This window comes from Salvelinus sp. IW2-2015, linkage group LG9 (genome assembly GCF_002910315.2).
Source record: "Salvelinus sp. IW2-2015 linkage group LG9, ASM291031v2, whole genome shotgun sequence".
Lineage (NCBI taxonomy): Eukaryota > Metazoa > Chordata > Actinopteri > Salmoniformes > Salmonidae > Salvelinus > Salvelinus sp. IW2-2015.
This window is the reverse complement of record NC_036849.1, coordinates 15,302,176-15,319,621: the sequence shown is the minus strand read 5'-3', so window position 1 is coordinate 15,319,621 and position 17,446 is coordinate 15,302,176. Positions and strand designations below refer to the sequence as shown.

Here is a 17,446-nt window from a genome sequence, read left to right as displayed (position 1 = left end):
GCCGACCTATGGGACTCCCAATCACGGCCGATTGTGATACAGCCTGGATTCGAACAAGGGTGTCTGTAGTGATGCCTGTAGCACTGAGATGCAGTGCCTTAAACCGCTGCACCACTTGGGAGCCCAAAAGGGAAAGAAGGTAGAGACAACAATACATAATGCGAAGCAGCCACAACTGTCTGTAAGAGTGTCCATGATTGAGTCTTTGAATGAAGAGATGGAGATAAAACTGTCCAGTTTGAGTGTTTTTTGCAGCTCGTTCCAATCGCTAGCTGCAGCGAACTGTAAAGAGGAGCGACCCAGGGATGTGTGTGCTTTGGGGACCTTTAACAGAATGAGACTGGCAGAACGGGTGTTGTATGTGGAGGATGAGGGCTGCAGTAGGTATCTCAGATAGGGGGGAGTGAGGCCCAAGAGGGTTTTATAAATAGGCATCAACCAGTGGGTCTTGTGACGAGTATACAAAGATGACCAGTTTACAGAGGAGTATAGAGTGGAGTGATGTGTCCTATAAGGAGAATTGGTGGCAAATCTGATGGCCGAATGGTAAAGAACATCTAGCCGCTCGAGAGCACCCTTACCTGACGATCTATAAATGACGTCTCCGTAATCTAGCATGGGTAGGATGGTCATCTGAATCAGGGTTAGTTTGGCAGCTGGGGTGAAAGAGGAGTGGTTACGATAGAGGAAACCAAGTCTAGATATGTGCTGAGAGAAGAACAGTGAACCGTCTAGCCATACTCCCAAGTTCGTATGAGGTATTTGTATTTATTATGGATCCCCATTAGCCAATGCAGCAGCTACTCTTCCTTGGGTCCAGCAAAACTAAGGCAGTTTATACAATTTTAAAACATTACAGTACATCCACAGACTTCACAACCCACTGTTTGCCCTCAGGCCCATACTCCACCACTACCACATATCTACAGTACTAAATCCATGTGTATGTATAGTGCTTATGTTATCGTGTGTGTGTGTGGTGTGTGTGTGTGTGTGTGGTGTGTGTGTGTGTGTTGTGTGTGTGTGTGTGTGTGTGTGTGTGTGTGTGTGTGTGTGTGTGTGTGTGTGTGTGTGGTGTGTGTGTGTGTGTGTGTCTGTACCAATGTTGTGTTGCTTCACAGTCCCGCTGTTCCATAAGGTGTTTTTTTAAATCTGTTTTTTAAATCTAATTTTACTGCTTGCGTCAGTTACTTGATGTGGAATATAGTTCCATGTAGTCATGGCTCTATGTAGTACTGTGTGCCTCCCATAGTCTGTTCTGGACTTGGGGACTGTGAAGAGACCTCTTGTGGTATGTCTTGTGTGGGGTATGCATGGGTGTCCGAGCTGTGTGCCAGTAGTTTAGACAGACAGCTCGGTGCATTCAACATGTCAATACCTCTCATAAATAGAAGTAGTGATGAAGTCAATCTCTCCTCCATTTTGAGCCAGGAGAGATTGACATGCATTTTATTAATGCCTCTGTGTACATCCAAGGGCCAGCTGTGCTGCCCTGTTCTGAGTCAATTGCAATTTTCCTAAGTCCTTTTTTGTGGCACCTGACCACACGACTGAACAGTAGTCAAGGTGCGACAAAACTAGGGCCTGTAGGACCTGCCTTGTTGATAGTGTTGTTAAGAAGGCAGAGCATGGCTTTATTATAGACAGACTTCTCCCAATCTTAGCTGCTACTGCATCAATATGTTTTGACCATGACAGTTTACAATCTAGTGTTACTAATTTCCACATTATTTATTACAAGTTTAGTTGAGGTTTAGGGTTTACTGAGTGTTTTGTTCCAAATACAATGCTTTTAGTTTTAGAAATATTTAGGGCTAACTTATTCCTTGCCACCCACTCTGAAACTAACTGCAGCTCTTTGTTGAGTGTTGCAGTCATTTCAGTTGCTGTAGTAGCTGACGTGTATAGCGTTGAGTCATCCGCATACATAGAAACTATGGCTTTACTCAAAGTCAGTGGCATGTCGTCAGTAAAATTTTAAAAAGCAAGGGGCCTAAACAGCTACCCTGGGGAATTCCTGATTCAAACTGGATGATATTTGATAGGCTTCCATTAAAGAACCCCCTCTGTGTTCTGTTAGACAAGTAACTCTTTATCCACATTATAGCAGGGGGTGCAAGTTTTTCCAGCAGCAGACTATGATCAATAATGTCAAAAGCTACACTGAAATCTAACAAGACAGCTCCCACAATCATTTTATCATCAATTTTTCTCAGCCATTCATCAGTCATTTGTGTAAGTGCTGTGCTTGTTGAGTGTCCTTTCCTATAAGCATGCTGAAATTCTGTTGTCAATATGTTTACTGTAAAATAGCATTGTATCTGGTCAAACACAATTTTCCCCAGAAGTTTACTAAGGGTTGGTAACAGGCTGATTGGTTGGCTATTTGAGCCAGTAAAGGGGGCTTTACCATTCTTGGGTAGCAGAATGACTTTAGCTTCCCTCCAGGCCTGAGGGCACATTTAGGCTTAGGCTATTAGGCTTAAATGAATGATGTGGCAAATATGAGTGGCAATATCATCTGCTATTATCCTCAGTAATTTTCCATCTAGGTTGTCAGACCCTGGTGGCTTGTCATTGTTGACAGACAACAATAATTTTTTCAACTCTTACACACTGACTTTGCGGAATTCTAAAGTACAATTCTTGTCTTTCACAATTTGGTCCGATATACTTGGATGTGTCGGGTCAGTGTTTGTTGCTGGCATGTCATCCCTAAGTTTGCTTATCTTGCAAATGAAAAAGCCATTAAAGTTGTTTGCTTTGTGATGAATGAGCCATCTGATTCAATAACAGTAACGCAGAGTTGGCGTTTTTTCCCAAAATTTCATTTAAGGTGCCCCAAAACTTTTTACTACCATTCTTTATATAATTTGTCTTTGTTTCATAGTGTAGTTTATTTTTCTTATTTAGTTTAGTCACATGATTTCTTAATTTGCAGTATGTTTGCCAATCAGTTGGGCTGCCAGACTTAATTGCCATACCTTTTGCCTCATCCCTCTCAACCATACAATTTTTAAATTCCTCATAAATCCAAGGGGATTCAACAGTTTTTACAGTAATTTTCTTAATGGGTACAATAAGTAGTTTCATAAATGCGTCAAGTGCAGCATCTGGTTGCTCCTCATTACACACCACAGACCAGCAAATATTCTTCACATCATCAACATATGAATCACTACAAAACTTCTTGTATGACCTCTTATACACTATATTAGGCCCAGCCTTTGGAACTTTGGTTTCTCTGGATATGGCTATTATATTGTGATCACTACATCCTATGGATTTGGATACTGCTTTAAAGCAAATATCTGTAGCGTTAGTAAAACTATGATCAATACATGTTGATGATTTAATTCCTGTGCTGTTTGTAACTACCCTGGTAGGTTGACTGACAACCTGATCCAGGTTGCAGACACTGGTTACAGTTGGAAGTGTTTTCCTGAGTGGGCAGCTTGATGATAGCTAGTCAATATTTAAATCACCCATAAAATATACTTCTCTATTGATATCACATACATTATCAAGCATTTCACACATATTTTCCAGATACGGACTGTTAGCACTTGGTGGTCTATAGCAGCTTCCCACAAGAATGGGCTTCAGGTGAGGCAGATGAACCTGTAGCCATATTACTTCAACAGTATTTAACATTAGATCGTCTCTAAGCTTTACAGGAATGTGGTTCTGAATATTGACCACAACACCGCCTCTGTTGACATTTCTGTATTTTCGGTAGATGTTATAACCATTTATTGCTACCACTGTATCATCAAAGGTATTATCTAAGTGAGTTTCAAAGATAATCAGAATATGAATGTCATCTGTTACAAGCAAGTTATTGTCTTCATGGACCTTGTTTTTTGGGCTGCATATGTTAATTAATATGGGCTATTTTTAGCACTTTTCTGGGTGGCTTGATTGTTTTTAATGCTTTACTGGGAAGCTTATCAGAGGTAGACTTACTCATGCTATTTACATTGGAGCTGATAGTGCAGGGTGAGCTTCATAAAGTGGTCTTCCTACTATTGCACACCGCCTCAGTGCTAACAGTGTAACTCTGGTTTATAGGCTCATGATTACTGCTTACAATAGCTATAGGATAAACAGATGTATTCGGTGCAATTAGGGGTACATAAATTAAATTACTTACATTGTGTTTGCCAATGCCCCTAAGATCATGTACATTTGATGCAGAATTATGACGACTCATTGTCACAATGGTAGGGATTAACTGAGCTGGTCTTGGATCATTTACCAGTCATTGTTTCAACGCAGCCTTGAAAAGCGTGGACAGAGTCCAGGAGCCAAGATGATTTGGATGGACTCCGTCATTCCTGTAGAGCATCTTCTGTTCCCAGAAGGTGTCAAAGTTATCAATAAAAGTGACTCCGGCAGAGCTTCAGTAGTCTTTTAGCCAGATGTGTAATGCCAGCAGTCTGCTGAATCTTTCACACCCGCGGCCCAACGATGGTACTGGACCTGAAATTATTGGCTGTTTTTTGAAGTCTTTTAATGCTAAAATCAGTTCTTTAAAATCCTTTTTCAAATGTTCTCGAGCCAGCCCTCCTGATGTCGTTTGACCCCACATGGACAATGACAGTGTCAGCTCCCAGCATCTGTGGTAGAACAGTCTGAAGCAGCCAGCGCTAAACCCACAGAGGTAGTTATCACACCGGAGGGGAGAGGGGCATTCTTCTTACCAAACCACATGACCTTTGTTTTGGAGGTGTTCAGAACAAGGTTAAGGGCAGAGAATGCTCATTGGACACTAATAAAGCTTTGTTGTAGAGCGTTTAACACAAAATCCGGGGTGGGGCCAACTGAGTTTAAGACTGCATTATCTGCATATAAATGGATGAGAGAGCTTCCTACTGCCTGAGCTATGTTGTTGGTGTAAATTGAGAAGAGCGTGGGGCCTAGGATCGAGCCTTGGGGTACTCCCTTGGTGACAGGCACTGGCTGAGACAGCAGATGTTCTGACTTTACACACTGCACTCTTTGAGAGATGTTGTTAGCAAAACAGGCCAAAGACCCCTCAGAGACACCAATACTCCTTAGCCGGCCCACAAGAATGGAATGGTCTACCGTAACAAAATCTTTGGCCAAGTCAATAAAAATAGCAGCACAACATTGCTTAGAATCAAGGGAAATGGTGACATCATTTAGGACCTTTAAGGTTGCAGTGACACATCCATAACCTGAGCGGAAACCAGATTGCATACCAGAGAATACTGTAGACATCAAGAAAGCCCGTCGATTGATTATTGACAAGTTTTTACAACACTTTTGATAAACAGGGCAACATAGAGATTGACCTATAACAGTTAGGATCAGCTTGATCTCCTCCTTTAAATAAAGGATGCACCGCCGTGGCTGCCTTCCAAGCAATGGGAACCTCCCTAGAAAGGAGAGACAGGTTAAAAAGGTCAGAGATAAGCTTGGCAATGATAGGGGCAGCAACCTTAAAGAAGAATGGGTCTAAACCATCTGACCCAGATGTTTTTTGGGGGGTCAAGTTTCACCTCTCTGGGATATGTGGGATGGTAGCGTCCCACCTGGCCAACATCCAGTGAAAATGCAGAGCGCCAAATTCAAATAAATTACTATAAAAATTTTACTTTCATGAAATCACACATTCAATATACCAAATTAACTTCTACGCTACAGATCCCTTTTACGGGATCACTTTCCTAAACAACCGCTAGAATTGCAGGGCGCCAAATGCAAAAATATTACTAAAAATATTTATAATCATGCAATCACAAGTGAAATATACCAAAACACAGCTTAGCTTGTTGTTAATCCACCTATCGTGTCAGATTTTGAAAATATATTTTACAGCGAAAGAAATCCAAGCTTTTGTGAGTGTAGCTTTCAATGCTACAACAGCTAGCCCCAAATTAGCATGGTCACGAAAGTCAGAAAAGCAATCAAATGAATCGCTTACCTTAGATAATTTTCGGATGTTTGCACTCACGAGACTCCCAGTTACACAATAAATGTTATTTTTGTTTGATAAATATTACTTTTATAACAAAAAAACACCATTTGGGTTGCGCCTTATGTTGAGAACTACAGCCTCGTTCCGGTCCTGAAAGGAAGATGAAGATTTCCAAACGTATCAGATTAAAAGATATTACTAAAAATATTTATAATCATGCAATCACAAGTGAAATATACCAAAACACAGCTTAGCTTGTGTTAATCCACCTATTGTGACAGATTTTGAAATATATACTTTACAGCGAAAGAAATCCAAGCTTTTTGTGAGTGTAGCTTTCAATGCTACAACAGCTAGCCTTATATTAGCTTGGTTAGCTTGGTCACGAAAGTCAGAAAAGCAATAAAATTAATCGCTTACCTTTGATAATCTTCAGATGTTTCCACTCACGAGACTCCCAGTTACACAACAAATTTTATTTTTGTTCGATAAATATTACTTTTATCACAAAAAAACGCCATTTGGGTTGCACATTATGTTGAGAAAACCAAAGCCGTGTTCCGTTCGACAAATTCCAAAAAGTTTCCGTAATGGTCGTAGAAACATGTCAAATGTTTTTTATAATCAATCCTCAGGTTGTTTTTAACAAACATAATCGATAATATTTCAACCGGACCATAACCTATTCATTAAGAGACAAACGGAAAATGGAGAGCTCCTCTCGCACGCGCAGGAACTATTCGGAGGACACCTGGTTATGAAAAATCTCGTTCATTTTTCAAAATAAAAGCCTGAAACTATGTCTAAAGCCTGGTCACAGCCTGAGGAAGCCATTGGAAAAGGAATATGGTTGATACCCCTTTCAATGGAAGAAAGACGGTCCAGGAAACACAGTTTAAAAAAAAATATATCACTTCCGGGTTATATTTTCTCAGGTTTTCGTCTGCAGAATACGTTTTGTTATACTCACAGACAATATTTTGACAGTTTTGGAAACTTTGGAGTGTTTTCTATCCTAATCTGTAAATTATATGCATATTCTACGATCTGGGCCAGAGAAAATGTCCGTTTACCTTGGGAACGATATTTTAAGAAAAAAACAATTCTGACCCCTAGCGTCGCTACACCTGTTGTGATTCCAGCCAACGTGTCAGATTTCAAAAATGCTTTACGGTGAAAGCAAACAATGCTATTATCTGAGGATAACAACCAAGCAAACAAACACAGACCATCATATTTCAACCCTCCCGGCACGACACAAAACACAGAAATAAAGATATAATTCATGCCTTACCTTTGACGAGCTTCTTCTGTTGGCACTCCAATATGTCCCATAAACATCACAAATGGTCCTTTTGTTCGATTAATTCCGTCGATATATATCCAAAATGTCAATTTATTTGGCGCGTTTGATCCAGAAAAACAACGGTTCCAACTTGAACAACGTGACTACAAAATATCACAAAAGTTACCTGTAAGCTTTTTCCAAACATTTCAAACTACTTTTGTAATACAACTTTAGGTATTTTTTTACGTAAATAATCGATAAAATTGAAGACGGGATGATCTGTGTTCAATACCGGAGGAAAACAATGTGTAGCATGCTTTCTGGTCACGCGCCTCTAACAAACAGTACACTTCACTGGAGCCTCATTCTGAACATGGCTACTTCTTAATTTCTCAAAGGAAAAACCTCAACCAATTTCTAAAGACTGTTGACATCCAGTGGAAGCGATAGGAACTGCAGGAAGGTCCCTTAGAAATCTGGATTCCCAATGAAAACACATTGAAAAGAGAGTGAAAAAAAAAAAGAATGGTTTGTAATAAAATCAGGGCACGGCTGAGGACAGGGAGAGCTCTGCAATGTTGATTTATGACAATTGAATGTGCATTAGATGGCAACAAGATCATATTGTACAGCAATTTCATTAGGTAACATGACTACAAAGCCGGTGAGAGATGGTTAGAATAGGATGGTAGGCCAAGAGTCTGTGTAACCAGTAGAGTCAGAGTCCCGAGTGTGGGAACAAACAGTCTGTCCCACGGTTGGGTAAACAAGCAAGTTCATAGTCAACAAAGCATGCAGGAGACATGAGGCAAATAGCATAAAGCACAATAAAAAAATATAACGACTTGGGGCTAGCCATTGTAAGTTCAGAGTCACAAAGATGAGATGTGCACTGTTGACCAGGCCCCCTGACTTTGAGAATCTCTGACGCGACATGCATCAAGCACACCCATCTCATTAGTGGTGGTGAGAATGTCAGACTAATTTGCAATTGACTGCCATAGCCCAAAATAAAAAAGTAAACATTGGTTGTTAATTCCATAATTTTTGGGGTAAGCATTAGCCTAGCGCTAAGGCTGGCTGTGGGGGTTTGGGTAAGCATTAGCCTAGCACTTAGGGCTGTGGGGGTTTGGGTAAGCATTAGCCTAGCGCCAAGTCTGACTGTGGGGGTTTGGGTTAGCATAAGGCCAATTTAGCGCTCAGGTATAATATTATAATGCAACCTGCTGTCTTGGAGTAGGAAAACTAGGGGGAAACAAATGCATTAAACCCTCCCAAGGGAGAAGAAGCATGTTACCTGGTAAACAGAGTACTCCATCCCTATTAGCTGCCTTATTGGCTTGGATAGTCAATGCCTCAGGATGAAAACCTCTCTGGACTCTACAGGAGCTTTGAATCTTAATCGAATGATCAAGATCATGGTGGCAATTTGCTATCAATTTGATTAACTGCACACTATGTCCCAGAATAATTATTTTATTCAATCTATTTACTTTTCTTCTCCTCAATCTAATATTGCTCCTATTTTGTATTTGTATTTATTAGGGATCCCCATCTGTTGCCAAGGCAGCAGCTACTCTTCCTAGTGTCAAAACACATTAAGGCACTTACATTACATATAAAACAAAAGATTAAACAGTAGGGGCATACATACCCTAGGCCCAGGGGTACACTACCCTCCATTTCTCACGTTCATGCATGACTGCTCCCTATACATGACTTAACAAGGCTGATCTGTAATAAACAGGTGCTTACCAGCAGTAATCATTCATCATCATGTGTTGCTGCTTTTTACGACCCATGTTGTTATCTTTTCATCTGATTGCCCTATAGGTGAGGATAGTTATATGCTCCTCATTTACATATGAGCTTAGCTGAGGTCTCCGGGGAGGCCTTTGATGCTGTGGGAGGAAGAGAGGAGAGGGGAGGGGCCGAGGGGAAGCGATAATGGGACGGTACAGCTCCTCCGCTGACTGTTTTCGCCTTTTATGTGCTTTTATGTTGCTGCAATACTTCACCTGATAAAAGCAGTGTATTGAGATTCATGTTTGTAAACATTACACTATCTATGGATGTTGTTTTGTTGTTGCCTTGTGGAGACTCCCCTGCCTGCCTACCACCCGTTCCTCAATGTCTACACAAATAAAGTGGATACAGTAGTACAATAAACATGCTCCGGTCTACTGAAGGTTTTTCCGTCTTTACCATATAAGCAAAATCCTTTTGTTTGTTGTCTGCTTGTTTTCTCAGCCAATTACTTCTGTGTCCTTTCTCTGGGAAAGTTGTGTTATTACAGAGACAGTACAAAGGCACTTTGGAGAACGTGTCACTTATGTCAGAAGAGATAAAATGCTGAACAAGCTGTTAGATTGGGATATAACAGAATGTTTGTGTGAAGTGAGATATGAAGGCTAAATTACATCTGTATTGAGTTTTTTTGAGGCATTATATTCTGTTTTATAAACTAGTGGGAAAGCTGCAATTATGATTACTTTTATCCTATTCAGCTCCACTCATAGGACAATGTTGTTTAGCCTTAGATTACATTTACTGAGATGGAAATGTATCCATGCTTTTGTACCCCAGGTCCAGTTGGGTTGATTACATCATGCTAATTTGAGGGCCGAGGGGTTAGTGCTACATGTCAGCACATACCATATAGTTTTGCACAATGACCCTGACCCTAACAAAACCTTTACCATGTCCCCTTCTTCTCTGTGTCTCCTCCAGGGTATTAGCAGTCTGTTCAGCTCTCTGAAGGTGGTGCGTCTGCTGCGTCTGGGCCGGGTGGCCCGTAAACTGGACCACTATCTGGAATATGGAGCAGCTGTATTGGTCCTACTGGTGTGTGTGTTTGGCCTGGTGGCCCACTGGCTGGCCTGCATCTGGTACAGCATTGGTGACTACGAGGTCATTGACGAGGTCACCAACACTATCAAGACGGACAGCTGGCTCTACCAGTTAGCTATCAACCTCGGCTCGCCGTATTGCTTCAATGCCAGCGGCTCAGGCCAATGGGAGGGTGGCCCCGGGAAAGACTCTCTGTACATCACGTCTCTTTACTTCACCATGACCAGCCTGACCACCATCGGGTTCGGCAACATTGCCCCCACCACGGATGGAGAGAAGATCTTCTCTGTGGCCATGATGATGGTGGGCTGTAAGTAATGGGCTTGGTTGTTTTCCCTTCTACATGGTGTTGGATGGCTAGCTGGTTGATTGGTTAGATGGTTGGATGGCTAGCTGGTTGGTTGGTTGGATGGCTAGCTGGTTGGTTTGTTGGTTGGTTGGATGGATGGATGGTTGTTTGGCTGGTTAGTTGATTAGTTGGCTGGGTGGGCAGCAGCTCCAGGGAGATTGCTGATAGTACAGAGTGATGATGGAGAGAATAGATCTTCACGATTACGATAGCGAGCAATGATGACACGTTGATGATTAATGACACAATACTCCCCATCGTCTGTCAGCATAATCTTGGGTGGCAATCTGAGCAACAAAGAGAGAGATGAGGATAGGCTGCTCTCAGATAGAGCGAGAGAAACATACTGTAGAGAATGCTTTATTCCACTGCTGTAAACAGATCTGATGGTATTTGGGTCTCCTCTATCTGCCAGCTCTGCAAGTCCTCTGGGCTGTCCTGTCCTGTCCTGTCCTGTCCTGTCCTGTGATAGTCAGGGGCTCACACTGTGTCAGTATGATTCTGTAGACTGTCAGAGCCAGGCTAGCCAATAAACAACAGAGCAAAATGATCTGTTTCCCTCTGAGTTGTCTGGGCATAGCTGATAGTGTTGGCATGGTGTGCCACTGTGCCACAGCCACCTAGCACACAAAACAGACAACACTGTGTCGTTTGTGTTTTGGACCCATGTGAGTGTGAGTAGTGGAGCTGAACAGAGATAAGATTGGTTCAGCAGCCCCAGTCAGAGGAGCTCACTCAGTGAAGTGATCACAGGCTTATTAATTGGCACATTTTCCCATTACTCTGGATAAGGCCATTCTTACCTCCTGCTCATCCCCCTCCCACCTCTTTCTCTGGCTGTCAGAAATCACTTTTAGATTAATGATCCACTTAGCTATCAGGAGCTGATAGGAGGGTGAGTTGTACAAATTGTATTAACATGCATGTACACGCCCACACTTACAATACATGCAATGCACATGTTAGCACCTACATACACTTTTGCAAACATTATGCCATTACTCATATACTGTATGCACATGAAAAGTTTATTTCCAAAATGCTATATCCAACCATTTTTTAAATTTGTAATTTCTCATCAGAAATGAGAAATGAGAACACACCTTAATGTGTGATTTTTTTATTAATGGATTTTAAATGTGTTCTTTTGCAAAACACTATATATATCCATTGTTTAGCTGGAATGTAATGTTTGTATCCTGTATTTTTGACTGATATGTGGTTAGCTCACCTAGCTATCTTAAGACAAATGCACTTACTGTAAGTAACTATGGATAAGAGAATCTGCTAAATTGCAAAAATGTCAAATGTAAATATTTTACATACAGATTTCATATTACTGTATTGACTTATATGACTGTGTAAAACCTCTCAGTACTACTTATTTCTCTGAGAGTGAGGCGGATATATAGCATTTAGCAAAAAAACATGATTATTTGTCTCTCTGAAATGAAATCATCAAGTGATTTTAAATAAATACATGTCTGTCATTGAACAACCCCATGCCATGATTGGATAGTGAAAAAGCACACCAATCTCTTTCATAATTATTCCTCACAAGTCCAAAAACGAACAGCTTAATTAAATAGTACCCGCAAAACACCAGTCTCGTCAACAGTGAAGAGGCGACTCCAGGATGCTGGCCTCCTAGGCAGAATTGCAAAGAAAAAGCCATATCTCAGACTGGCCAATAAAAAGAAAATATTAAGATGAGCAAAATAACACTGACACTGGACCGATGAACTCTCCCTAGAAGGCCAGCATCCCAGAGTCGCCTCTTCACTGTTGACATTGAGACTGGTGATTTGCGTGTACTATTTAATGAAGCTGCCAGTTGAGGACTTGTGAGGCATCTGTTTCTCAAACTAGACACTCTAATGTACTTGTCCTCTTGCTCAGTTGTGCACCGGGGCCTCCCACTCCTCTTTCTATTCTGTTTAGAGCCAGTTTACGCTGTTCTGTGACGGGAGTAGTACACAGCGTTGTACGAGATCTTCAGTTTCTTGGCAATTTCTCGCGTGGAATAGCCTTCATTTCTCAGAACAAGAATACACTGACGATTTTCAGAAGAAAGTTCTTTGTTTCTGGCCATTTTGAGCCTGTAAATGAACCCACAAATGCTGATGCTCCAGATACTCAACTAGTCTAAAGAAAGCCAGTTTTATTGTTTCTTTAATCAGCACATCCATAATTGCAAAAGGGTTTTCTAATGATAAATTAGCCTTTTAAAATGATAAACTTGGATTTGCTAACACAACGTGCCATTAGAACACAGGAGTGATGGTTGCTGATAATGGGCCTCTGTACGCCTATGTAGATATTCCATAAAAAATCAGCCATTTTGAGATACAATAGTCATCTACATCATTAACAATGTCTACACTGTATTTCTGATCAATTTGATGTTATTGTAAGGGACAAAAATATTTGCTTTTCTTTCAATAACAAGGACATTTCTAAGTGTATATAATTGCCTCTACATCATCTTGAATACATGCCAGTACAACTATAAATGCACACACTTATTTGCATTTGTCGGTTCATGCACACAGGCACATGCATACACACACATGCATGCACACAAATACAGTACAGTTGTGACTACATAAGTTGTAATAAAAGTAGAGAAATTAAAGCACATTCCAACCTCACTGCTGTCTGTGTTTCTGTGAGGTTGAGGTTTTATTATGAGAGGTAAATCAAAGACATGGATTATTAGTCGACCCTATCCCAGTCACTGGGAATTATGGGAATTACCTGAGCTCAGCTCGTCAGCAGGCGGATGGCAAGGGCGCTGGGCGGAAGGATGGAGTAAAGGACGGGTTTTGCCTGAGGAGCCTGCGCTTGATGGCCGAGTCTGTAAAACAGTAGAGACTTCTTCTCCCCAGTGAGTGAGGGAATGAGAGAGGAGACAAGAGAGGCAGAGCAGTGAACTATAGAGCAGTTTTATTTGAGCAGAATCGCTTCGGCGGATGTAAAAGTGTATTGAAAACCATAACACATGATTGGGGTTGTGTAAGGATCAGGATTAATTCCATCAGTTGCAAAGAGGAAGCTTCAATATCTACTGTTTCTGTGCCATGATGTCCATAGATCTCACCAAGCAGATTGGCATTTATGTTTTCCCCCAGTCCCCCTCCCCATTTGAGGACTCATTACCCAGTGATCAGCCCAGAGTCAGGCCTGAGAAACAGTGATGGGGCGTGGGTGGAGGAGGTCTGAGGGCGTTGACAGAGAAGCAGCTCGGAGTGTCTCTCCCCCTTGGGCTTTTTAGCTCCCATGCCCTGATTAATGGAAAGAGAGAGGGGGAAGAAGGATAGAGATTTCAAGGGACAGACACAGAAGCATAAAAATATACACAGTAGGTTGAAGAACAAGTGATGACAAAGAGAGAGAGGGAGGGAGCTGTGTTGTCCTGCCTGCCCTGATCCATCCTGCAGTGGAATTGGAGAGCTTTGCTTTCTCTGGCTGCTCTGTCTGCAGGGCGATTAGTCTAATCCATAAAGGGGTGTCGTTCTCTGCACTCTCTGCTCTCTCTCTCTCCAGGAGTCCTCTAAACTGACTCATCCGGGTCACTGCTAATCCCACATCAAGTGGCCCAAATCAGGGGAGGCTCAGCCCAAAACCAGCTCCTTTACTCTGGAGGTGACTGCTGCCTCTGTGTCTGTATCCTGTGAGTGGGTGCCTGGCTGCTTCCATATCACGGGCGTGCACGTGTGTGTGCACAAATGCATGTTCGGGTGTGCGAGAGTGTGTGTAGAGGTTCTGTGTGTGGTTGGGTGAGTTTGTTTAGTTTAGTTGATTAGGATCCACATTATACGATGCAGTCGGAAAGTATTCAGACCCCTTAACTTTTTCCACATATTGTTACGTTACAGCCTTATTCTAAAATGGATTCAATAGTTTTTTTCTCTCATCAATCTACACACAATATCCCATAATGACAATGCATATAATTTTTTTGCAAATGTATAAAAAAACAAGTATTTACATAAGAATTCAGACCCTTTACTCAGTACTTTGTTGACACACCTTTGGTAGCGATTATAGACTCGAGTCTTCTTGGGTATGATGCTACAAGCTTGGCACACTGATATTTGGGGACTTTCTCATATTCTTCTCTGCAGATCTTCTGAAGCTCTGTCAGGTTGGCTGCACAGCTACTTTCAGGTCTCTCCAGAGATGTTCGATCGGGTTCAAGTCCGGGCTCTGGATGGGCCACTCAAGGACATTCAGAGACTTGTCCCAAAGCCACTCCTGCGTTGTCTTGGCTGTGTGCTTAGGGTCGTTGTTCTGTTGGAAGGTGAACCTTCTGAACCCCAGTCGGAGATCCTGCACGCTCTGGAGCAGGTTTTCATCAAGGTTTTCATCAGACCAGAGAATCTTGTTTCTCATGGTCTGAGAGTCCTTTAGGTGCCTTTTGGCAAACTCCAAGTGGGCTGTCATGTGCCTTTTACTGAGGAGTGGATTCTATCTGGCCACTCTACCATAAAGGCCTGATTGGTGGAGTGCTGCAGAGATGGTTGTCCTTCTGGAAGGTTCTCCCATCTCCACTGAGGAACTCTAGAGCTCTGTCAGAGTGACCATCGGAATTTTGGTCACCTTCCTGACCAAGCCCCTTCTCCCCTGATTGCTCAGTTTGGCCGGGCGGCCAGCTCTAGGAAGAGTCTTGGCGGTTCCAAACTTCTTCCAATTAAGAATGATGTAGGCCACTGTGTTCTTGGGGACCTTCAGTGCTGCAGCAATGTGTTGATACTCTTCCCTAGATCTGTGCCTCAAAAAAATCCTGTCCTGGAGCTCTACGGACAATTCCTTTAACCTCATGGCTTGGTTTTTTTCTCTGACATGCACTGTCAACTGCGGGACCTTATATAGACAGGTGTGTGCCTTTCCAAATCATGTCCAATCAATTTAATTTACCACAAGTTGACTCCAATCAAGTTGTAGAAACATCAAGGATGATCAATGGAAACAGGATGGACCTGAGCTCAATTTCGAGGCTCATAGCAAAGTGTCTGAATACTTATGTAAATATGACCTTCTAGGCAGAGTTGCAAAGAAAAAGCCATATGTCAGACTGGCCAATAAAAAGAAAATATTAAGATGGGCAAAAGATCACAGACACTGGACAGAGGAACTCTGCCAAGAAGGCCAGCATCCTGGAGTCGCCTCTTCACTGTTGACGTTGAGACTGGTGTTTTGCGGGTACTATTTAATGAAGCTGCCAGTTGAGGACTTGTGAGGCGTCTGTTTCTCAAACTAGACACTCTAATGTACTTGTCCTCTTGCTCAGTTGTGCACCGGGGCCTCCCACTCTTTCTATTCTGGTTAGAGACCGTTTGCACTGTTCTGTGAGGGGAGTAGTACACAGCGTTGTACGAGATCTTTAGTTTCTTGGCAATTTCTCGCATGGAACAGCCTTTATTTCTCAGAACAAGAATAGACTGATGAGTTTCAGAAGAAAGTTCTTTGTTTCTGGCTATTTTGAGCCTGTAATTGAACCCACAAATGCTGATGATCCAGGTACTCAACTAGTCTAAAGAAGGCCAGTTTTATTACTTCTATAATCAGGACAACAGTTTTCAGCTGTGTTAACATAATTGCAAAAGGGTTTTCTAATGATAAATTTGCCTTTTAAAATGATAAACTTGGATTTGCTAACACAACGTGCCATTGGAACACAAGCGTGATGGTTGCTGATAATGGGCATCTGTACGCCTATGTAGATAATCCATACAAAATCTGCCGTTTCCAGCTACAATAGTCATTTACAACATTAACAATGTCTACACTGTATTTCTGATCAATTTGATGTTATTTTAATGGTCAAACAATGTGCTTTTCTTTCAAAACAACGACATTTTAAGTGACCCCAAACTTTTGAACGGTAGTGTATATAAATATTTACAGTTTGAAAGCGTATTTTACACACACCTTAGCCAAATACATTTAAACTCAGTTTTTCAAAACTCCTGACATTTAATCCTTGTAAAAATTCCCTGTCTTAGGTCAGATAGGATCACCACTTTATTTTAAGAATGTGAAATGTCAGAATAATAGTACAGAATTATTTATTTCAGCTTTTATTTCTTTCATCACATTCCCAGTGGGTCAGAAGTTTACATACACTCAATTAGTATTTGGTAGCATTGCCTTTATATTGTTTAACTTGGCTAAAACATTTCGGGTAGCCTTCCCCAAGCTTCCCACAATAAGTTGGGTTAATATTGGCCCATTCCTCCTGACAGAGCTGGTGTAACTGAATCAGGTTTGTAGGCCTCCTTGCTCGCACATGCTTTTTCAGTTCTGCCCACACATTTTCTATGGGATTGAGGTCAGGGCTTTGTGATGGCCACTCCAATACCTTTTGTTAACTTTGTTGTCCTTAAGCCATTTTGCCACAACTTTGGAAGTATGCTTGGGGTCATTGTCCATTTGGAAGATCCATTTGCGACCAAGTTTAACTTCCTGACTAATGTCTTCATGTTGCTTCAATATATCCACATAATTTTCCTGCCTCATGATGCCATCAATTCTGTGAAGTGCACCAGTCCCTCCTGCAGCAAAACACCCCCACAACATGATGCTGCCACCCTCGTGCTTCACAGTTGGGATGGTGTTCTTCAGCTTGCAAGCTTCCCCCTTTTCCTCCAAACATAACGATGGTCATTATTGCCAAACAGCTATATTTCTGTTTCATCAGACCAGAGGACATTCCTCCATGTGCAGTTGCAAACCGTAGTCTGGCTTTTTTATGGCGGTTTTGGAGCAGTGGCCTCTTCCTTGCTGAGCGGCCTTTCAGGTTATGTCGCTATAGGGCTCGTTTTACTGTGGATATAGATACTTTTGTACCGGTTTCCTCCAGCATCTTCACAAGGTCCATTGCTGTTGTTCTGGGATTGATTTTCACTTTTCGCACCAAAGTACATTCATCTCTAGGAGACAAACCGCGTCTCCTTCCTGAGCGGTATGATGGCTGCATGATCCCATGGTGTTTATACTTGCGTACAATTTT

At 41.8% G+C, this 17,446-nt stretch overlaps 1 protein-coding gene across 1 annotated transcript in view; it reads left to right on the top strand.

Annotated features, from left to right (window-relative positions):
• The window catches only part of kcnh5b (potassium voltage-gated channel, subfamily H (eag-related), member 5b), a 95,277-nt gene that overhangs the window by 41,599 nt on the left and 36,232 nt on the right, over window positions 1-17,446 (top strand). The window contains exon 7 of the mRNA XM_070445167.1: window positions 9,963-10,392. Coding sequence (XP_070301268.1) covers window positions 9,963-10,392 — 430 coding nt within the window. The remainder of the gene's footprint in view (window positions 1-9,962; window positions 10,393-17,446) is intronic.